General features: G+C 41.1%; 1 protein-coding gene across 6 annotated transcripts in view; it reads right to left on the bottom strand.

Moving 5' to 3' along the window:
• Positions 1-1,187: 1,187 nt before the first annotated feature.
• Positions 1,188-23,461, bottom strand: part of Setx (senataxin) — a 77,455-nt gene continuing 55,181 nt past the window's right edge. For 4 of the 6 annotated variants that reach the window (XM_047523975.1, XM_047523974.1, XM_047523977.1 and 1 more), the window contains 11 exons: positions 22,662-22,763; positions 22,432-22,547; positions 21,313-21,384; positions 19,158-19,307; positions 17,841-17,948; positions 14,935-15,122; positions 14,186-14,278; positions 12,409-12,573; positions 9,308-9,406; positions 7,644-7,731; positions 1,188-4,538 (listed from right to left, as the gene is read on the bottom strand). In XM_047523975.1, coding sequence (XP_047379931.1) covers positions 3,822-4,538; positions 7,644-7,731; positions 9,308-9,406; positions 12,409-12,573; positions 14,186-14,278; positions 14,935-15,122; positions 17,841-17,948; positions 19,158-19,307; positions 21,313-21,384; positions 22,432-22,547; positions 22,662-22,763 — 1,898 coding nt within the window. In that variant the 3' untranslated portion in view covers positions 1,188-3,821. Of the gene's footprint in view, positions 4,539-7,643; positions 7,732-9,307; positions 9,407-12,408; positions 12,574-14,185; positions 14,279-14,934; positions 15,123-17,840; positions 17,949-19,157; positions 19,308-21,312; positions 21,385-21,427; positions 21,886-22,431; positions 22,548-22,661; positions 22,764-23,461 lie in introns of those variants that run through there. The other 2 variants (XM_047523976.1, XM_047523979.1) reach the window with 2 other exon arrangements.

The following is a 23,461-nucleotide window of genomic DNA, read 5'->3' as shown; positions in this document are numbered from 1 at the left end:
TTTGTTTTCCTTCCCTGGGCCTGCATCACCACCCTTGGGAACCTCCCTTCTGTGGTAGCAAAGACATGTAGATGTCTTTCTCCATGGGCTGCTCCTCTTTCCTGTTGATCCACATGAGCCACACCCTAGAGCTGGCTGTTTCATGGAATCACCTGAGTTTAAACTTAAAAAGACTTTAGGAAGAAAGGCAAGGGCTGTGCCAGACCCATTAAGTCAGAAAAAACTGGGGTGGGTTGAGGCAGTAGAACCTTCTAGAAACTGCCCAGCTGACTCACGTGCAAGTCCAAATTTGAAAACTGGGTGTAACAGCTCTACCTGCAGCGGTGCTGCCTAGAACGGGGGCGGCTCCCTCTGTGGCCTCCAACCGCATCTGTGACTATTGTGCATGCCAGCTGACTTGGCAGATGCCTCTGTGCAGTGGGGAAGGGTGACAGCCACTCAGGTCTCCAGAGTTGTGGAGGGCTGCCTAGTACAGAAAGGTTTCATGGTACTGCCTAACCCTATAAATTCCTATTAAGTCGAAACTAAATTTTAGTTTCCTCCCTGAATTATTAATTCCTCAAGCAGACGAACAGCCAAACCCAGAGGTGGGTGCTTAGGTAGATGTCTGGTGATGGCAAGAATTATGCAATGGCCACTGCAATAAGGATTCCACAAATGAACCATCACACAGCATCCTCTCCTTGGGCCATTTGGCAAAATATGACACCCCCAGGGTGCACACACGCCACTTGCCCCTCCACCATAGTGCATGCATACTGAAGGAGCTCTGGGAACAGCACGAGATGCCCAGGCTGAGGTCAAGTGCCTTTAACGGTAGTGAGGTTGGGCAAGTGACTGCAATTCCCAAAGTTTCTGTATTGACAAAACCTGTTCCGCATCTATGACCATTAACACTGCGCCCCCCGTGGGGAGCCTAACTTCTCACCACTCCCACTGCCCCTCGCAACCCTGGCCAGGTGGTGAGCTTGTCCTGTGGGATACACATTCCACACAACCGCACACCCAGATGGCAGCGTGCACCTCAGAATCCCAACAGGAGCTGGTAAGCAAGGCGAGCTGGACTGGGGATGGAATATGAACTTTTTATATCTGAATGACACAAATCCCTACCTAGAAATTTCAGCATGAAACACTGAAATGGCAGATTAACAACATATGACTTATAGCCCATGTCAGTTTTCTTGTTTCCACTTTTAATTCTGCCTATTTCTCTTAAAATTTAGATTTCAACAAAGAGAACAGGGCTATTGTTTCAAATCCCAGCTATGAATATACAGCATAGAAAGTCAAAGCTAAAGGGAAAAAATTGTCATTCTGCACAACTAAGTTCAAAAAATAGTTTAGTACATTTTTCTTATAAAACTAATTTACAGGTTATTCACAAGTACTTATCAAATTTGCTCCCAATAATTCACAAAACATATACCTAAACGAACTGTGCACAATAAATCTAAGGGAAATATATACAAAGAAGCAAAACAAGTTTTTAAATAGAATATATTCATTTTGAAATAACCAATACTGAAAAGACATGTTGCGCAAGGACGTGGCAGTGACTTGTCACCTCCTAAGTGGTCACCCCTAAAAGTCTTGCAAGAAAGAGCCCTGTTCAGCACACTGCCATGACACACAGCACATATGCCAAATGCTTTCTGCAAATGCTTTACCAACTGGAACAAATAACAGTTGCAAATTCAATGTCAGGTACAATGTGTTCTGCTGAAGAGAGGTTGTCACAGGACACAGGTTTGTTTGCTAAAAAGGATGCAGGGGTCAGGAGAGCAGCTCAGTGGCAGAGCACTTACTTGCCTAGCACACGAGGTCCTGGGTTAGATCCCAGCAGCCCTCCCCCGACAAAAAAATAAAAAAGAAAGAAGGAAAAAAGGCTGCAGTTCTTGTCAATTTTCATGTAACTGTCCTCTGAGCAGCGCCCCAACAGACAACCACAACCTGAGAACAGGGATCAACCTGAATGGAAAGAACGCCGTCCAGTGTGGAGCTGAGGGTGCACTTGCAGGGAAACTTAGTTCTTATAATCATGTGTCAACAAGAGCAGCCTGGGATAGGTCCTGACACCAATGACTTTTGTCATCTCCCTACCTAAGTGGGCACCCCTAAGAGTCTGCTAAATCAAGCACTATCAAAATAGCAGAGTTAACTGAGGTCACAAGAAGGCTTCCTGACAAAGGCGTGTGGAGGAAGCCTACAGAGCCCGCAGCCAGGTAGAGGGCACACCCCAGCCTGACCCCCATCACAGACTGGAGGCAGCGGCCAACTGGGGCCTAAGTGCTCAAGGTGCTGAGCTCCCTGAGTTCAGGAACGTTCCGCTGACGGTAGTCAGATGCCCAGGCACCAGTGGGAAAAAACAGGTAATGTAATAGCACACTCCAACTTTTGGCGACCAAAAGCTGTTTTTTCAAGGCTCTTTAAAACATGCATCAGTACAATTTCTAACACAAAATCCTTTTTGCTGAAAAAGCAGATGATGAAGAAAATTTCAAATAGTGCACATTTATCTTCAGGTATTTGTTTTCCTGCCCCAAATTAGCTAATTAATGGGCTGCACAGAATTTGCTATAAGTGATCGGTTATTACAACCATCAGGTATACAACCTTAGAAATTTGAACAAAATTAGGCACAAAGTTGGCCCTCCCTCCCAGTCCTGAGCCAGTCCTCCTGCCACCCCACTTTCCTCCCACAGATGCCACCAGCTCCACAGAAGTAGGCCACCAACTACACAGCACACTTTCACCCATGGACATCCTGAAGCCCACAGGAAATCGGTCTGCTGGCTTCCTAGTTCTAAACCCGTTACCTTTCTTTTTACTTAGTTTCTTTCCTGCCTGAAATACTCTACTCAGCCTGCTCAGTGGTCACCAAGCTGCCTGGTGACTGGGATTCTCTGGGAAGTGTTAAATGTCCCTAGCAATCCAAAAGCTCAGCAAGCAACCTGAGTTGGTTCTTCCACAGCCGGCCCAGTCCTCATTCAGAATTCGGGAACCACACCCACCACAGTGTGCTGGTGCATCTGAAAGGTGCTTCAAGGACTTCTTCCATCTCTTATTATTGTAGTTCAAGAAGTGTAAGAATTTCAGCCAGAGAACTACATGCACTCTAAAACAGGTCAATGAACCAATCAGATATTTAATACCCTGTGCCAAGGTGCCTTGTCTAAAAATGCACACACCACAAAAGCAGAACCTTACCTAACATTACTGATTCCCGAAGGTCCCCAGGAAACTCCAGTCGTTTTTATTTAAATAGAGCTAGAGGCATCTGACCCACTAGCACTAACTCAGATTATTCCAAATCACCTCAGCTGTAAGGAAACCTGTCTTGCCATAGCAATGGCTGAAAGGACCTGTCTCCTCTCTTGCTCCCTCCCCACCCTCCCGCCCCCCAGTATAAAGTTTGTTTTGTTGAAAAATGATTAACATTTAAGCAGGGGAAAGAAAAGCGGCCTACTAGATTAAATTTTAAAAGGATTTTGTTATTTGCTATACAAATATACATTTCAACTTTTACAACATCCACCCCAGTCTGACCTCCTTTTCTACAGAAGAACAGGAGATTGACATTTTGAGTCTCTGACTTCAAGGACATTATCACAGATACACAAACATCCTCCGAAAGCTTTTGCAACTGAGAGGAAGTACTGAAGACGACCAAAGGCTCAGGTGTTAGGATGCACTCTCGTGTTCTCCAACAGCACAGCCTCCTCTCTAAGGAAGAGATGGTCTTGTCAGGATGGTCCTACAGCTGGTCGCCTCGAGTCTGCAATACTACCTGTGGCTGGTGGTGCAGGCACCTGGCTTTGCTATGAAAGCTTCCTCTTCTTGGAACAGCTCTCCTCTTTCTCCAGTCTCCTCTTTGTGTGATATGCGACAGAGCTATGCTTCTCCTGTTCCCCCTCACTGAAAGCCCTGGTCTCTCTCCTGTGACTGAGCCCCTCTTCCGGGTCACATTTGCGTTTACTCGTGGAAGCATCCGAGCTCACGGCTGGAGGCTCGCCCTGCAAAGGAGGTGTGTGGTTGCTCTGAGGGGGGAGTTTAGCAGCAGGCAGTGGCACTGCACTGCCCAGGTCCTGGTGAGTGATGGGAAAGCCTGGCTCTCCCAGGGGAGGTGTTGCTCCAGGATGCTGGGGGCTCAGGGGTTGTGGATCTCTTAGGAACTTCCCCTTGGCGTCAGCACCCAATCTCCTCAGCAGCCGAGGGTCCCGAAGTCGGTCCTGAAGAGGCGGCCTTTCAGGGTCTTTTGAAGTAACAGCAGCTTCCCTGGAGTCAGAAGGCGTGTGGTATACAGAAGATGCAAAAGACGTCTTGGCAAATTCACTGTCTAGCTTGCTGCTAGGCAAGCCGCCTTGGGGTCGGGACACCTCAGGGGCGATGGTAGGTGGGTGGGTCAGACTTCTCTGTAGCACAGGCTTGAGTTTCAGAATCTTCATTGCATCATGTCTATAGTTTTTGTCACAGGTCTTAATGATGGCACCACGCTTCTGAGCATCCTGAATCAGGTGATTCCAATGCTGGTTTTCCTTGAAACAAAGAAAAGGGAGAAACGATTATACCCTAAAGAAATATTCATATGTTTGGGGACCACGGGGTTCCAACTTTCATTTCTGAATAAAAGATACATATGCACATTTCTGAATAAAAAATAGTATGCACATACTCTCAACAATGCACTATTCATCAGATGGGGCTGAACAAAAAAAGGAAGTTCAAATACATAACCATGAAGAACTTCAACTGTTCTCATTGCCATTACTCATGCTATAAGGTAACACGACAGCATAGCTGTCGTACTTTGTACTACTTTGTACGTACTTTGTACGTACTTTGTCGTAGCTTTGTACTACTTGCTAGTAGCTACTGTAGTCAAATTTCCATGAATTAAAAAATAAAAATTAAGCTCCTCAGCTTCTGAGCCCCGTTTCAAGTGTGAACGGTCACACACTGGCTACTGCACTGGATGATGCCGGCACAGAACACTCCTGTCACCAGGTTCCTCTGGATACTGCTGACCTAGGGTGCTGCTTGCCCTTGGTAGAGAGCTAATATTCGCCAGCAGGTGACTTATTTTTCAAAGAGGCCCGTGGCTTCACTGGCTTTCCAAAGGTCTCCCAAGCCCCAAAGGTAGAAAACATGTTAACTGACGGAGTTAGCATCCCAAAGGTATCATCCAATTTCCTGACTCTTTTCTGGAGCTTAAATATGAAAAACACAGCTAAATGAGGAACAGAACAACATGCTTCTCCTCTTTTCCCTTCAGAGTTTCCCCAATGTAACTCTTGCTTTACACCAGAACTTGAGTGGGCCATTTTACAAAGAACAAAAAGGGGAGAAGATTAAAGGAAAAAGAAGAAAATGGACAGCTACCCAGTTGCACTTGCTATATACAGGAGCCTTGTAAAGCCTTGACCTTTCTGAGCAATTTTCCTCACTATAAAAAACAGGAATATTTTATTTAATGTTCACATTTTACCATTTATGACCATGGGCTGCCTCTTTGCCAGCTAGCAGTTTCATGTGCCTATGCAGGGGAATTCATGACTCAGCAACTGTAATTCCTTTTTAGTCGATGTATCATTCAAAGATCTTGTCTGAAAATCTTCCACATGAAAGTGCCTGTGCTAACACCTGTGGAATGGAACCGGAGGTTCTAAGAAAGCGCTGGAAACAGTGGCAGTGCTCTCTGAGGAAATATTTATCCACCAACCCTTTTGCTGAGGAAGGAGGACACCAACGCTATGAACTGGGAAATGACCGGGTCCTGAAAGTGAATTCCTTTCAAGAGTATCTTGATCACTCACTTTGTACTTTTGCTTGTACGTATGCACAAGAGTGATGTGATGGACACTTGAGTCCTAGAACAGTCCTTTCCATGAGTAGGAAACAAGGACTCTAAGTACAAGTCAATGCTGTGTCTCAGCCAAACAGCAGTACACAAGAGTGCCGCACTGTGCTTGGTGGCTCCCTGGGTCCACATTGGTCTGTTGGATTAAGGCAGTCGTGTGGGCAGGGTGGGCGGCATGGTGAGGGCACATTCCACACAGGCCTTGGGAGCAGCCGGGCTTTGTGGTTCAGTTCTTTTCCTGCTGGGAGACCCCTTCAGAGTCAGTCTGTGCTGGGATATACACATGGAGCAGATGGCCTCGCTGTTTTTGCCAAGACTATCATACCTAAATTGGCATTTAATCCAATCCTAAGAGCACAAAAATAGTTTTAAGAAGGGATTATTAGGCTTGGCTTCTCAGAGGAAACCAAGTGCTTTCATGACTGATTTCATTTTCATGAGAAAAATGGAGCTAAAGTATTAGGGGGAAAAAATGGCACCCGTGGTGGGGGACAGGCAGGTGGGACCCAAGAACAACAAAGAAAGTAGGGTGGAAAGCCTCGGTCCTGGAGCCTGTTTTGCAGTACTGGGCTGGGCGGGGCTCCACCTCAATCCCCACCCTCCTTCAGTCTGCATACCTTGGTAGCACCACCTCCCCAGAGTGAGAACACCCAGGCCACCAGGGGGAAGCCAGTGGCAGGCAAATTCGTGGAAGTACGACCCTGGGGTTCCTGAAGACGACAACCTCATACTGGGGATTCGACCAGGGGTGCTCTACCACTGTGCTATGCCCCCAGTCCTTCTCATTTTTTATTTTGAGATAGAGTCTTGCTAAGTTACCCAGGCTAGCCTCACACCTCCGATCCTCCTCCTCACCTCCAGAGTAGCTGGGATTACAGCTGTGTACCAACACTCCTAGCTTGTAATAGTTTTATTTTTAACTGCTTTACTCCTTCTTTTTCCTTATTTATTTTTGTGGCATCAGGGGGAACCCTGGGCCTTGTGCATGCTAGGCAAAAATTTCATCATTGAGCTATATCGCCAGACCACTGCCTCATTTAAAAATGTTAACATTTGTAATAATTAGAAATATAATCCTCAGCAATAAACTTAAGATAAAGATTTTTCATATCAACTTGAAAATAGGGACATAAAAACAAGAGCTTCTAAAACTTCCTTCAAGGGATATACAAACAGCAGAGATCTAGTAAGAGAAGGGTTAGATGAGACAGAAGGTACGTCAGAATGCCCTCTGGTGGTACTAACCAAGACAAGAGGCAAAACTCTGCTACACTTCCTTCTCCTACGAGGACTTCATCAAACAAGACCCAGAAGTTATCACCCCTAGGAGACCAACGCAAGAACGAGCTGCATCTAGCTAGGACTACACCAACGGCAGGCCACACCTTTTACCACAGAGGCGCAGCTCACACTCTCCCCAAGGAGGCAGGGGGCTCTGGACACACCAACTGCGGCAGATGCAGACACCTGATCCAGGTGCCTCAGGACAGCAGATCTGGGCACATGTGGTCCCATGTTTGCTCAGTGTTTACTCAGTATCAAGCACTGAGCTAACACCTCACACCTGTGGGGTCATTTTAACAAGGTACCCTGAAAACCTACCGGAGATACCTGGGCTGAGAAAGGATAAATGGCTTATGTGTATACAAAATCTGCCACGAAAAATGTACTGCAGGGCATTATAACCTTTATTTCCATTTGGATGGAAAAATAAAAACAAAAACCCAATGATAGTAACAATGGGCAAACTTGAGCTCCCTGTGGCCCCCAAGAATGTACCTACCATCAGAGTCCTCAGATGTCCGAGGATGAAGAGGCTGTACTTGGCTCGTGTAATGGTGACATTCAATCTCTGCAAACTGGCCAGGAATCTGAGCAACAAAAAGAATTACTTCGTCCGAGAGGAAGACCACACACATTTGCTTCAAGGAGATAGATGGCATTTTAGACAACTCCTCTAATGCTCCTTTCCAGTCTTTTGGGGACAGTGTGTTCTTACTTTTTTAGTCCCAACCCAGCACAGAAACAATTCCCACTAAAAACAGTAAACAAACCAAATCCTTGGTGCTTTACTTCAAAGTGACACATGTCAATCTCCTACCCTGACCTGGAAGAAATACTAGAAAATTTAACAATATGACTTGTAAGTCTTAAAAATACCCTAAAAAAAAAAAATCATTTCAACTTAAACTTAGTACATTTGAATTTTTGAACTAGGGCAGAAACAAACATAAGAAACAAATTAAAAGAAAAAAAAATGGGTGTAAGATACAGATGAAGTTTCAAATTAGCTAGGAAAGAATGGGCCATTTATAAAATGATCCTGTGATAAATGGCCTCTGTGTATCTGCAGCCCATCCCAATTATGGGCAAAGATCACATAAATTACTATTATAAGAATAAATTTACAACCTATAATCCAACTTTTTTTTGTGGAGGCCGGGGGGGTACCAGGGATTGAACTCAGGGGTGTTTTCCACTGAGCAACATCCCTAGCCCTTTTTATTTTCATTTTGAGATAGGGTCTTGCTAAGTTGCTTAGGGCCTCACTAAATTGATGAGGCTGGCTTTGAATCTGTGATCCTCTTGCCTCAGCCTCCTGAGCCACTGGGATTACAGATGTGCACTGCCACCACACCCCGCTCCATATGAGAAGGAGCAGATAATGACATTGAGAGTCACAGGCTGGGCTGGGGATATAGCTCAGTTGGTAGAGTGTTTGCCTCGCATGCACAAGGCCCTGGGTTCAATCCCCAGCACCTAAAAAAAAAAAAGTCACAGGCCTGGAGACTCAAGGGAGTCCTGAGCATCTATTGTCAGTAAGTAAACTGCTAGCAGGTTAGGTTACTAAACCAAGTCAGGGAAATAGTTTATGTCATACTGCATGAGACTTTTACACCCCTGGAAAGTTTTTATTTCTTATTAAATGAAAGAACAGAGTCACCTAAGGAAATGGGTTAATGTATAAGACACCGAGGAAAGCCAACCTGACAATGGACCTATTTTACAACAATGAAACCTTCATAATACCATGAAAGATTTTTTGTAATTTTTAGAATTTGTTGTAATTAGTTATACATGACAGTAGAATGCACTTTGATACATCATATACAATGGAGTGTAATTTCTTAATATACAAGATGTAGAAAAACTTCCTATAAAAGAAAATTAAGAGAGCAAAATGATGGTGTTCTCTAACAGTGATAGATGACAGATCTAGTCCTGGACTACAAATAAGTAAAAAGCAGCCAGGCACAGTGGCACACACCTGTAACCCCAGCAACTCAGGAGGCTGAGGCAGGAGGACTGCCAAGTTTGAGGTCATGCTCGGCAACTTAGTGAGACCCTGCCTCAAAATGAGTAATAAAAAGAACTGGGACGTAGCTTAGTGGTAGATGGTAGAGTGTCCTTGGGTTCAATTCCCAATTCATGTTAACAGCTACTCACCCAATTGAGCCCTGCATGGCATTTGCTCTGACACATGTAACAATGACACAATCCTTCTGACGACCCTGGAAGGCGTCCACAGTATCCACTTCTGCTGGTCTATTTGCAAAAAAGAGACATGTTCACAAAAAAACTAATAATTAAATATTAAAATAGCGTCACAAGAAAGTCTTTTCTTTCTTGTGATATTCTTAGCAGTTACTCTAACCTGCACTATACCCCACACCCCATGCCCTGGCAACCATGAACCTCCTTTCTCTTTCATTTTCTTATACTACAAACATCATATAAATGGAAACATAAAATGTGATCCTCTGGCACAGACTTCTCTCCCTTAGCCCCACGTCCAAGATTCATGCATTCATGGCATGTGGCAGCCATTTCCTTCCTCTTTTGACTAGTAGTTCATCATAGACACACCACAACTTAGCCATTCACAACTAACAGGCACTGGGCTGTTCTGGTTTATGACTATTACAACTCAGGCTGCTATGAATGCTCATGCAGAAGTCTGTGGGTGAACGCCTTTTCTATTCTGTTGGGCATATGCCCAGGAGTGGACCTGCTTTTGGTCCTATGGTAACCCTCTATGTTGAGGAATCACTGAGTTCTTTTCAATACTATTTTATGTTTCCCCCAGCAATGTGTCAGGGTTCTGTTTCCCAAATCTTCCCCACTTGTTACTGTCTGGGTTTTTTGTTTGTTTGTTTGTTTGTTTGTTTTTAGGCCATCTTAGTTGATGTGAAGTGGTATCTTGGGGTTTTGATTTGCATTTCCCTAATGGCAAATGACACTGAGCGTCTTTTCGTGTGATTACTGGCTATGTATATATCTTCTTTCAAGAAATGCTTATTCAAATCTTTTGCCTACTCTTAAAATTATTGACTTGTAACAATTTTTTATATATTCTAAATATGAGAATCTTAACAGAAAAAATGGTTTCCAAGTATTTTCTCCCAATCTGTGGGTTGTTTACCCACTTTCCATGTGTGTGAGGCTGGGGATGGAACCCAGAGCCTCATGCATGCTGGATAATCACTCTATTACTGAGCTATACAACTAGTTCTTTCCACTCTTTAACACTCAAAAATTTTTAAATTTTTTCTACTGGGATTGAACCCAGAGATGCTTTACCACTGCGCCACATCCCCAGGTCTTTTTATTTTTTGAGACAAGGTCTCACTAAGTTGTTTAGGGTCTAAGTTGCTGAGGCTGGCCTCAAACCTGCAATCCTTCTGCCTCAGTTTCTTGAGTCACTGACATTATAGGTGTGTACCACTACATAAAGCCAAAAAGTTTTGATTTTTATGAAGTCCAACTTATCTATCTGTTGTTGTTTGGTGTCACATCTCAGATACTAATGCCTAAATCTGAGGCATTTCCTTAAAAAATATGTTTTTCCCCTTGGTACCAGGGAATGAACTCAAGGCCCTCAAGCACTATACCACTGAGCTACACTCCAGCCCTTTTTATTTTCTGAGACAGGGTCTCACCAAGTTGCTCCTGAGTAGCTGGGATTATGATGTGCACAATCAGGCCTTCTTTCTTAAAAGTGTTATAGTTTAATTAGCTTAACCATTTCTGCAAAAAGGTACTTGGAATTTTGAGATTATACTATCAGTTTGGGGAATTTTGCTATCTTAACAGTATTAAGTCTTCAGATCCTGAACAGAAATGTCTTTCCATTTATTTTGGTGTTTTTAAATTTCTCACAATGTTTTATAGTTTTCAGTGTATAAATCTTAACACTTCATTGGTTATATTGATTCCTAAGAAATCTATTCATTTTAATGCTATTGTAAATTGAACTATTTTTATTTTCTTTTCAGACTATTCATAGTGCATAGAAATGCAACAGATTTTTATATACTGATCTTGCATCCTGCAACTCTGCTAAATATGTTTATAGGCACTAGCTGTTTGTTGTATGGTTTCCACAGGGTTTCTAAAAATAAGATCATGCCATCTATGAAGAGTTTTTTACCTCTTCCTTCAGATATAGATGTCTTGTTTTTCTTGCTCAATGGCTCTGGCTAGAATCCCTAGTACAATAATGTGGAAAAGAAATGGGAAGAGCAAAGATCCTTCATGATCTTAGGAAGAAAGGCCTTCTACCTTACCATAACAATGATGTTAGCTGTAGTTTTCCTAGATGTCTTTTACTAGGTTAATAATTTCCTACTTTGTTCAGTGTTTTTATCATAAAAAGGGTGTTGAATTCTGTCAATGCCTTTTCTCTATCTACTGGGATAGTTATTGGGTCCCTTCTCTTACTGTATTAATATGGTATATCACATTAATTTCCATATGTGTAACCAACCTTGCATTCCTGGGGTAAATCCCGCTAGGTCATGATGTACAATCCTTTTAATATGCTGCTGACTTCGGTGTGCCACTCATGTTTTAGCATTTATGCATCTATATTCATGAAGGATATCAATCAACAGTTTTCTTGGGATGTCTTTCCCTGGCTTTTCTGTCAGGGTGAATTTTGCACTCATAAAATGAGTCAGAAAGTGTTCTACTTTTTGGATCTAAGGACTGGTGTTAATTCTTTTTTTTTTTTTTTTTTTAATTTGGTAGAATTCACCAATGAAGCCTGGTCCTCGATTTTTCATTATCAGGAAGTATCTGATTACTAACCCTACCTCTTTACTTGTTAAAGATCAATTATAGATCTGTTTGGATTTTTTCTTTTTCATAGAGTCAATTTTGGTCATCTCTTTGTTTCTGGGTTAAACTTTTGGGGTAATGGATTTCTAATATTTGATCCTTAATTCTACTACAGATGTAAGAAAACAAAAACAATTTTCACTCTAAGTAACGAGGCAAGGGTCATATTCAAAGTAAAATGTGACTCCACTAATCTCTCTAGAATTAGAATTCAGGTCAACAAAAATCATAAAAGGTGGAAAAATTGTGGAAAGTGTTTAGTTAGTTCCACTGCCAAGCACAGTGCAGACATTCCAACTGGCAGGAGGCACCTGTGTCTAGGGCCCAGGAACACCCCCAACACAAGTCTAGGAAAGACACTGTTCCAGGTTCCTTCTGCCCTGTTATCACTTCACCACAGCCTAGAAACAGATGTAAAAATATCTCACCCTTTCCTATCAAATTCTTTGTCCAAATCCTTCTGAATCATTGTCTTCTGAGCCTTGTAATGGGTTATAATGCCAATGTTTCGAAAAGTGACATCTCTTCTTTTGTCTTTAATAAGTCTAATTATTTCCATCACCAATTTTATTTCTTGAACATTTACATATGAGCTAAATAAAATTAAAACAAAGAGAGAGAGAACACATCAAAACTAACAGTAGTCTAATTGCTAATAAGCTCCACTTAGTTTGCTTCCCATTACAACGAAGGGCAGGCAAGACAGGCTTCCCTCCTTTATTCAGCCATCGGTGACTCCAAGAGGATGTTATAATGCCCATTAATACTGCACATGTAAATAAGCATAAGGAACTGCCCAGTGAGACATGAAGACGTAGAAAAGAGTCTGGAGTCAAGTGAAGCCTAGTCACCAATCTCCCTACCTGGTAAAATGTGGGTGGCAATAGTAAGAGCAGCAGTGTTTATAATAAGGAGATATGAACAATGAATAACATTACTTAAGGATTTGTTGTCTGCAATACACCGAGAAAGAGCCTGGGATATTTATCTACTTTAATTCCCTACCACTGGCCATGCACCATGTGACCAAGGAAATGGCATCCACACATGCTAGACATGAACCATGTGGCCCCCAGAGTTGAACATGAGACCACCCTCCTGCTCCTCACTGGCCTTCTGCACTCCTAATCCACCCCCTGAACTGTGTTCTCTCACTGTAAACTAGATCCAATACACACCAATACTAAGGGACAAACTGCACCTGCACTGGTACTCTTGAGGTTACCCTGTCTTGTTCTAAAACCTCAAACAAAAAACCACTATTCTCAATCCCAGGCTTACTAAACAGATAACCCTGTCTTCTGGTGAGTCTTCCAACCCCTGAAATCTTCATTTCCTTTGGTTGTTTCTTGGGTCAAGCCTCTCTGGACAACATCCCTCCTGATTATCCCTTCCCACAAAGCTGTCCGGGTGCAATGCAGCTCTCTGCTCTCTTCCAGCAGGCCCCACACCAATCTTTATGCTGCAATCACTCTGGAGGTGTAATCTGATGGCTGACTCCCTCTCTGTATTGTTAACTTCTTTACTGCATGTTTCCCCAGCCCCCTCTCTTTACCTTAATACCTGCTTCTCACCTGAGGATACCACCTGCTCTGCAGTCCTTTCTGACACATAGTAGAAGATGCATTTCCTCATACTTCATGTTGGGGAGGCAGTGTTTACACCTGGGCTAATAATGCTGCCTCTTCCCTACTCTCTCACAAGAAACCCTGACTCCTCTGATATCTCTGCTTCTTAGCAACACCACTGCTCCTTTCTCCTGTTATTTATGCACAGCCCAAACATAATCCCTTGTTTATCACCCCAGATCCTTAAAGTATTACCCAACTTCTTTCTCCACTTCCTTACTCCTATTCACACCTTAATTCAAATGAATCTATCTTTTCCTTCATGGCTTTCAACCCTTCTGAAATAACCAGTCACCCAGGAGATTGCCTGGTTAACATCTGTCTCCCCCTCAGACCACAGTGGCCTTGCAAAGGGGCCAGGTCTGCTTCACTCCCTGCCCCGACTTACACACACAGCTACTCAAATACTCACCACCAATTAGGAACACTACCCCATGACACAGAGAAAAGGATGAGCTCTCAACCTCACCCTGGTGCCAGGCAGAGAGGTGCATAGGAAATGTTTTTAATACAAATTTAAATCAAAATAACGTAGAATTCTGAAACCTTCATTGGGAAATGAAGAAAGAGAACATACTCATTATCCCGTCTTTCTGAACCATCTCCAACATCAAACACAAGATAAGGTTGAAATGGCCAGTCTGATGAACATCGGTTGGTTTCAGTCAGCCTATAAAAAAGCAGTGCCATTCAGAATGTAAGTTACAAGTACAAACTTTATCATTGTTACCACCATTTTGTGTGTATGGGGGTTGGGGGGTGGGGACTACCGAAAGGGAACAAGAGAGACCTTCTGGCAAAAGGTCCAAAACAGATTTTACTTTTATTCTGATGCTAGAAAAAGTGATTCATGTAATTAAAAATAGAACAATTACGACTGGGAAGTTACTCATAACGCTGTAATAAAAAAGCAACCCATAGAACACCATGTAGAGTGTGGTCCAGTTTTTATGCTCCAAAATTTAAAAAGAGAAAGTAAAAGACAAGCACAAAAAGACTGGCAGGCTGGGGCTATAGCTCAGTGGTAGGTGTGCAGACTGGTGAGGCCCCAGGTTCATGCTCTAGCACCACACCTCCACCACAACCACGGAGAGACTGGAAAGAGGCTGAAACGCCTTCAGGGACTACTTCTGGGTAGCATGAAACTGGCGACCACTCCCCTGTCTCCCTTTGTTCACCTGCACTTGATTGGATCAACATGTTGGCATTGATTATTAGAGAAAATTAATAATAAAAGTTGAGAACAGTTAAATGGCTATTCTTCCTAAGCAGTTAAATCTACAAAATAAACAGAACAAAAACTTATAAGCAATGAAGGAAACCCACCTATTTGTTTTCAAACTTCTGTTATAAACATAATTAGAAGGGAAGAGACATATATCTGGATGCATCCTGTACTGAATAGTGAGCTGTAAAATTGGCAGTCTGCCAATCACATTCTGCTCTACCTTCTCCTCCAGCAGTTTGTAGAAGCGAGCCATCATTGACTGGTCGTAGCCATACTCCTGTGCTTTCTGAAATGGGGGGAAATACAGCAATCATTTTTAAATGTTTGTTTATACTTTCCCCACCATTATAAAAGAAACCACTGAGCTCTAATACACATATGGAAAGGTTCAGGTGGCATGAGATTACCAACAATCACAGATTTAAAGAAAGAGGTGTCTGATCCTGATTCTCGAAAAGTCTTCAATTAAGTTGAGGTACGTTCTCCATGTACAACTTATGAAAGGGACATGATCTTGGAAATGACCATAACCAGTGCTATTTTGATGTTAACAGAAGCCACCCAAAAGAATCAATGATGAAGAAATTTAATGCAGATTTTAACAATTATTTCTGGGGTATGTCTTTCATATGTAGAATCATTGAACACCACTATATGTGAGCCTTTAGAAGACCAGCATTTTTATCCACTCATTTAGTTTATACTGAGCATCTACAATCCAGGGTCTGAGACTGCTAAGGTAAATCAGATCAAGACTCACAGAACTTATATTCTAGTGGAAGAGAAGACTACAAACACACTAAACTGATTTCACAAATCAGATACTGGGTTACAACCTGCATTGTGAAAAACCATGACCTAAAATAACAAATGAAGAAAACCTGTCTTAATATCAACATAGGCCTTGGAATATACTTTTCAATGACAGCACCATACAGTTTCAAAAAGCATTTTATTTTAAATAACCTGGAAGTTAGAATGTGCTCTGAAAACTTTCATCAATCTTCCTGAGTGAGGCTGAAGATACTGGTGGTATTGAAGAAGTGTGTGCAAAACTCAAAAAAGGCCGTTTTGTAAACTATGAGAGTGAAAAACAGTTATACTTCTTAATACATACTTTTTATTTATATTTTATCTTAAATAGATTTGTGTAACTAAAATTATTATTATCAGAAATTCAAAGGTTACATCTACATCCCTAAGTTTTATCTACCTGAATTAACCCCAAATCTAATTTGGAGTCTTTGGGAAAACAGAAAGCTTATTCAGGATAGCACATCTAACTTCAGAAAAAAAAAGTCCATCCTACAAAATGACATATTTATCTATTTACTGACTGAAAGAAAGTCACTGCAAAGAACGATCTCACCACACTTAAATAAAATACTACATATAAACACATTCAGGCATACAAACCTTTTAACCATCTTACAGTGTTATTTCAGTGACTTGTTTACTCTGTGTTATGCACTAGGACAGAAGCTCCTGGGAGAACAGGAATTGTTTTCTTCACTATTGTAACTTTGTAACTCTAACATCTGAAACAGTGCTGAATTAATGCTGGCTCTCAACACACACACACACACACACACACACACACACTAAAAAGAATGAGTGAATGTGCTCAGACTATCCTCAAAAATCTGTTGAAATACTAAGCTACTCACAGTAATTAGTTCTAGAAATAGATGGCATTTTGTGAAAATTAACTTTGTAATAAATTTCCCTCCATAAGCCTGTTTTATTTGTATGATAATTAAAAAAGCACAAATGGAAGATTTTTACCATTTGTACAGTTTTTATCATGCATCAAAGTAGGCAATCAAGGTGAAACCCACTAACAAGTCCCTCTCACTGCATGCGGAGGCCCTCCAGAAGGCCAGTCAGTGAACTCTGGGGACCTGAGAGATGGAAGCGCCTGCGGCAGTGGTCACCACTCACTCTGCTCCAAGAGCAAAGCCACGGCAGTTCTTTAAACAGCTCCAAAGGAAAAACCATTAACCAAAACCACAGGCCAATGACATCCCAACACTGAACAGAAAGGCTCTGAAAGCGACCAGTTTCCTGGGATTACAAGGCCACCACCCTTGGGCCTGTATAAATTATGTATAGTAAAGAACACACTGAATTTCAAGACCATGACCTGGGCTGATTCAGACTGCCCCAGACATCTACTAAATGCTGGCCCCAAAGTCCATCTTGGGAGGCACGTCAGTAAGAGTGAAGGAACCCAGAGGTGCACATCCTCCTGTGGGCTGTCTACAACAGAGACCATTTCTTTTTCTGTCACCTTCCCTTTCAGATGATATCAGGGGCATAGATGTTTTCTCATACAATGGAAGAGAGAATTCCAAAATTGGATCTTTACCTCAAAATAATCTCTTTATGATGTTTTCCTCAAATTGGTATACAATTAAATATATCAGGAAGGCTGGGATTCATTTTCTTCCTAAAGTTTTTCTTATATGTTCTGGTGTTTGTTATTAATATAACATAATAATATATTTATTACCAAATAAATCCTTAAGATATCTGCAGTTTTCCCTTTCCCTGGAAAACTGGGTGTACATGGACTATTATCCATCTAGGTGTCCTGTCTCCAATGCTTATAGTGATCCTGCCCCCCACGCATAACAAGCCCAACTATGTACAAAGGGACCCTAGCAGAGATTTTTATTTATTGAGACTCAGACAAGCACTTCTTCTCTTTTCTCATTCCCTACCATATTTCACCACATAATTGTCAGATTTTATGCCAAATTGTTTTTTGCAACAAAGTGGGATATGACCATCATGTGAAGCTTAAAAAAAAAAAAAAAGGCAGTGTTACTTAACAATCATTTATTGCTTAACCGTCTTTGGTGAATACTTGTAAATATGTGTTAATGCAGTGGCAATGATTATGCATTTTCCCTGTAAACAACAGATGACAATCCAAGAATGAACCACCCTCTGAAAAGCAACAGCAAAAAATGCCCCTTCAACCTCTGTACAAATGACTCACCATGGAAATGACCGTGGGAGGGAGCTGCTTGGGATCGCCCACCAGAATGAGCTTGTTGCAGCGGTGAATGAGTGGCGTGAGAGTCTCCACTTCACAAGACTGCCCGGCCTGTAGGAGAGAGCAGAGGGAAAAAGCAGTCTTAGTGACCTTTGCTGTTACTTTATCCAGCAAAGCACCACACCATTTCTACACCAGACAGAAGTTTGTTTGTTTTTTTTTAATTAGAAAACAAAATAACAACAACAAAGAAATCAAATCTTCTAAGCACAATTAAAAACAAAACAAAACAAAAAAACAAACATTTTTTGAAATCAGTCAAACACCACTTGGGAACCAGCAAATGAGAAGCTTTATGTAAGTTGTAGGTTTGTGTTCTTTGTTCCTGCTGGGCATGAGGCTGGGAAATTTTTTTCCTCTCTGAATTCTTTTAGAACTTTCATCTCTGAAGTCAGAGATACATTAGGTGCTATCTATCACCCATGTCCTCACTAGGACTCTTCAATCATGACATTCAAGTTTCTCTTTAATTCAGTGGCATTTTCTTTAATTATTTCTTAACTTCCACTTTTTCTATTCTTTCATTTTGGCAAATATTGTTTTAAAATTCTTTATTTTTAACTGAAACATAACTATATATTTATGGGGTATGATTATTGTATCTTGAATCTCCTGGATCAATTCTCTGTATCTAATGCTCTGTATTTTTTCTGACTTTTCAGTCTGAAAAATAGCAATTACCCAATAAAGGTACGATGAAAGCAAACGAAGAACAAAGAGTGCTAGCGTAAACACTGTGGCTGAAAGCCACCCAAAGTTATAGATAATAAGTAAACTAGAATGATTTAAAGCACACAGGAATTAGATACAAGTACTTCTGAAGACAACCAGAGAGGTTTCAAGTAGGAGCTAAAGAGTCACTCAGTGGGAATTTTATTAGAAACAATCAGGCATCCTTAAGACTATAATCTCAAGCCAGGTGGCACATGCCTATAATGTCAGAGGCTTGGAAGGCTGAGGCAGGAAGACTGCCAAGTTCAAAACCAGCCTCAGCAAATTTAGTGAGGTCCTAAGCAACTTAGTGAGAACCTGTCTCAAAATTAAAAAAAAAAAAAAAAAAAAGAGTACACTCCAGTACTGGAAAGGCAGTTTCCATGAGGGTGGACCATTAGCAGCACATTTCAATGTAAGAGAATACATAGATAATGGCGGGCAGAAATCAGATTTTAAACATTTTGTCACTATCTCAGCACCCACAATTCATTTAGGACTCATTTCTCACAGCATAGGTCAAAGCAGTGTGCCCAAATGATCACTGACCTCATCAACAATGACACAACTGAAGGGAACACCCCCCTGCCCTCGGAAAGCAGACTCCAGCAGCAGACCCCCGCTCGTGCTCAGAGTGCAGCAGATGACATGGGACTCCAAGATAATGATGCTCTGTGTTTTCTGTGGGCGCCCTTGAACCTGGGGGACAAACATAGGCCTGTCACTCTCAGTTGTAAACAAACCCCAACCATGATAGGCCGTATTTACTATAAATCATTCACTATTTTGCGAAGGAAAAATTTTTAGTAACATTTAGGGGGATGCTTCTGATCTAGAAAACAGCAGAAGAGCATTCAAGATAATCAAAAGCTACCAAAAAGAACACTGTGCTTTGCAATTCAAGCTTAGAACATGACATAGGCATAGGTGTATTTTAAAAAATTATTCATGGTTTGATTTGGTCAAATAGATTATAATCCTTCTTGTGATCTGATGTATAAAAGCAGGCATCAACATTAAGTACAAGTTAAATAATTCTAGTGAGTTGTGAAGTAATTATCTGAATAAAACCAGGATTAGAACTAAGCTTGAATGAACACTTAAGCTAGTACCAATAAAAATGCCTGTGACCAGCCAAATAATCTACTTCTGCAGTAAGAAAAACAACCTTGGTTTACTTCTCTGATGAAGGCCAATAGGCATGACAGCTCACACTACACACCAAATTCATTTAGCACTCAAGTTAATAAACTGACATTCTTTCTAGAGGTTCAGTTTGCCTATTTTGGCTACTTAGAAGTAGCAGTGACTCATCTCATTGGACTTTAAGGCATGTATGTGACTTTAGGAACAGGGTGGCAACAGGGCCCTCCAGTGCACACAGGTGAAGTACTGTCAGATACTTTTCCTCTGGGACATTTAGAGAGTAACCTGCCATGAAGTTAGTTTTAACAGTCCATAGGAAAATGGACTTTATTCTTAAATTTGGGAAGATTAATTTTGGGCTCAGTTTAAAATTTTAATAAAAAGTCTTCACATAATTTTTTAAGTTTAAATAAACAAATTGCAAATGGAAATATAAATTCAACTGCTTTTATCTCAGTTCAAGAATACTAACATTATTAGTTGCTACTGCCCTCTCCCCCTTGAAACTGCTTCATTTGATTAGGGCTGCATTCTGATGATCACCTGGCTTAGCCTAGTTTTAATTAGTCTAATTCTTCTCTGATGTTTTCACGTCCAAAGAATACTGAGAAACAGCTATATAGTTGGTTTTCTACACCTGTAAGGTTCACATTTAGGAAGTCCACCAACTGTGGGCTGAAAATATTTTGGGGAATAAAATGCATCTGTATTAAGCATGTACAGACTTTTTTCCCCCTTGTCATTATTCCCTGAACAATACAGTAGGACAATTACTTACATAGTATTTATATGTATTAGGTATTGTAAGTCATCTATCTATAAATGAATGAGCACAGGTTATATGCAAGAGCATCCTTGGGTTTGGGTGTGTGTGTGTGTGTGTGGTGGGGGTATATCCTGGAAGATAAGCACAAAGAGTATATGCTTTAAGTCAAGAATGGGGCGGGGCATAAGGCTGTCTTTATGCCCAGTCCTAACTTAGTAAGGCCCTAAGCAACTTAGACTCCATCCCCCAAAATAAAAAGGGCTCAGGATGTAGCTAACTGGTAAAGTGCCCTTGGATTCAATCCCCGGTAGCCCCCCAAAATCAAAACAAAACAAAAATCAAAACGAGTGGAACCCTAGAGGGCCCACAGTTCCCTCTGCATAAAAACTCACCCATATGGTTTTCTTTCTTTCCAAAGGGAAAAACACCCACATACCTAGTTTCATAAACTATTCATTAGAAATTATCATAATTGTTTTTTGCAAAGGGTGGGAAAGAGAAACAAGGCACATTCTAAGAGATATTGTTCATATTTACACAGGCCTAAAAGAGGGGAAAAAATTTACCATCACCCCATTCTTAGAAATCTCAACACGTACTAATTCATTCATTCTTGGATTAAAGGAAAAAATGTAAATGTAATTATACCATTTTTTCCTATTCTGTAGGTGTTTGCAATTTTACACAATAAATACTTCTAAAAATACAACTGAAGAAAGTTTATAAGTTGTGTCAACTATTTCATAATGTAAAAAAACAAAATCAAGAAAGTGCTACAAGTGAACTACTTACCTCTTTAATTTTAGAAGCAAGTTCTTGCCTTTCTTTTGAAACTCTGGCAATTTTTTCATCTAATTCTTGCCTCTGGAAAAAAATCAGAATGCCATCATTAAAACTAAACTCAGCTATTAGAGTGCTTTCCAATGGACTGGTCATATATGAAAAGAATGAGCCTAAGAATATTTTACCAACGTCATACTTAACCCAGCCTGTGTCCTCTTTACCAGTTAAGTCCGGCCCACTTTCGGTACTGCTGGGTAAGATGCAGTCATGCATGCTATAGTGTCTGCTTAGCATTCTAACCCTCAGGGCATCATTCCTCCACTCATCTCTAGGTGGTTCAAATGAGGTTGTCAATCACACCCCAACCATTCCTCCAGCCACAAAGATGAGCACACAGTACAATGCTGGCTGGCAAATCATGGTACCCATTCCCTTAATTACAGGGATTAGACCTGCTTGGCTACCCGGGGACTAAACAGAGTACTTCCTTGGAACTGATGCATAGATGCTGGGAGAGAGACCTTCTCTGGGGTTTCTAAGCTGGGATGGTGGAGCCCAGAGAATGCTGGCACTTGTCTTCTCCTGGAGAAGAAATGGTGACACACAGAGAAAAACAGATCAAGGGGTGGAGAAATAAAATCATTTGAGCCTCTGGATCCAGCCATATCTGAAGTTAATCCACTCCTGGATTTCCCAGGTATATGAGCCAATAAATTTTCTTATTTAACCTAATCTGAACTGGGTTTTAACTTGCAACTGAAAGATACCTAATAAATTCAGTGTAGCTTTAATATAATTTGGCCTAGGGGCCAAATTCAACACACCATCTGCTTTTGCAAGTAAATATAGCACATCCATTTGTTTACACATTATCTATGACGGCTTTCCAAGCAAAACAGAGTTCGGTATTGCAACAAAAGACCAAATGGCTCACAAAGCCACAAATGTACTTTCTTGCTTTTACAAAAAGCTTGCTAACCCCTGATGTAATAAGGCATACCACTTTAGTATACATCTTTACATATGAATCATGCCATCTGCCAATAAAAGAATGACATCAAATCTTCATAAACTCTGTGCATCTCTGCATTACCACTAAAGATCAAGCATTTAGAAATGTTTCCATACCTGTATTTCCCGTCCACCTCGGCACAGAGCTCGCTGACGTGAAAGCTCATCTAGCTGATGATCTAGATACTCCTTTCTTCTATGCATCTCCTGAACGTGAGAAGGTAAGTCTTTTTCTTGGAAAAAAAAAAAAGAAAGAGAAAGAAAAGAAAAATCACATGCTACTTCGAACAACCTCTTTACCACACAAAGGCAACAGAAACAGACAGGTATCCGTGCTTAGCACTTACTCATTCTGTGGTTGACTTGGCTGTCCAGACTGAATTTCAGGACCTCATTATTAATAGACTTTTCTGGACCCAATCGTACTAAATTAATATCACCACAGTTTCCTGTTGATAAAAATGACAGTTATAGTAAGGACACTGTCAATAAATCCTGTCTCCATAAATAATATCTATTTCTAAGCAAATATATTGACAATAAGAGAAGAGGGTTAACAGGAACTGTTAACTAGGTAGCAGGGACTGCAATAGATCCTCAGTTCAGTGCAGTTTCAGATATTCTTCCCAACAACCCCACAGGGCAAGTACTTAATCACTTCTACCTAATAAAAGCCAGCAAGTTACATAAATAGTACACTGCAGGGTTGAGAGGATATTATACTAATGTTTTCCAAATTATGTTCTGTGTAACATTCCACCGCAAAACAACGGGAAATGGTGAGTTAAAATAAAGCAGTTTTCTTAACCAAACGCTATTTCAAGGATGTTCATGTATGACTATGTATTTGAATGTCCAAAACTATCTTATTTGACTATCAATTCCTTTTTTTACAGAACACTCAGGAAGGTTTTTAAACTATGCTCCAGGGACTAAGGATGTAGCTTAGTATGCTCAAGGTTCTGGATTCCATCCCCAGTACCACAAATTAAAAAAAAAACAAAAAAAAACTATGCTTCCTGTTACATGACTACTCCAGAATCTGAGGGGGATACAAGATGATGAAAATTTTAAAAACTATGAACATCATTTAGCTGACCTGTTTATTAACCAATTTTTACCTCTGGTTACATTTTATTATATTTAT

Source organism: Sciurus carolinensis, chromosome 14, assembly GCF_902686445.1.
Source record: "Sciurus carolinensis chromosome 14, mSciCar1.2, whole genome shotgun sequence".
NCBI classification, from domain to species: Eukaryota; Metazoa; Chordata; class Mammalia; order Rodentia; family Sciuridae; genus Sciurus; species Sciurus carolinensis.
The sequence above is the reverse complement of the archived record's forward strand: the minus strand, read 5'-3'. Positions and strand labels throughout refer to the sequence as shown.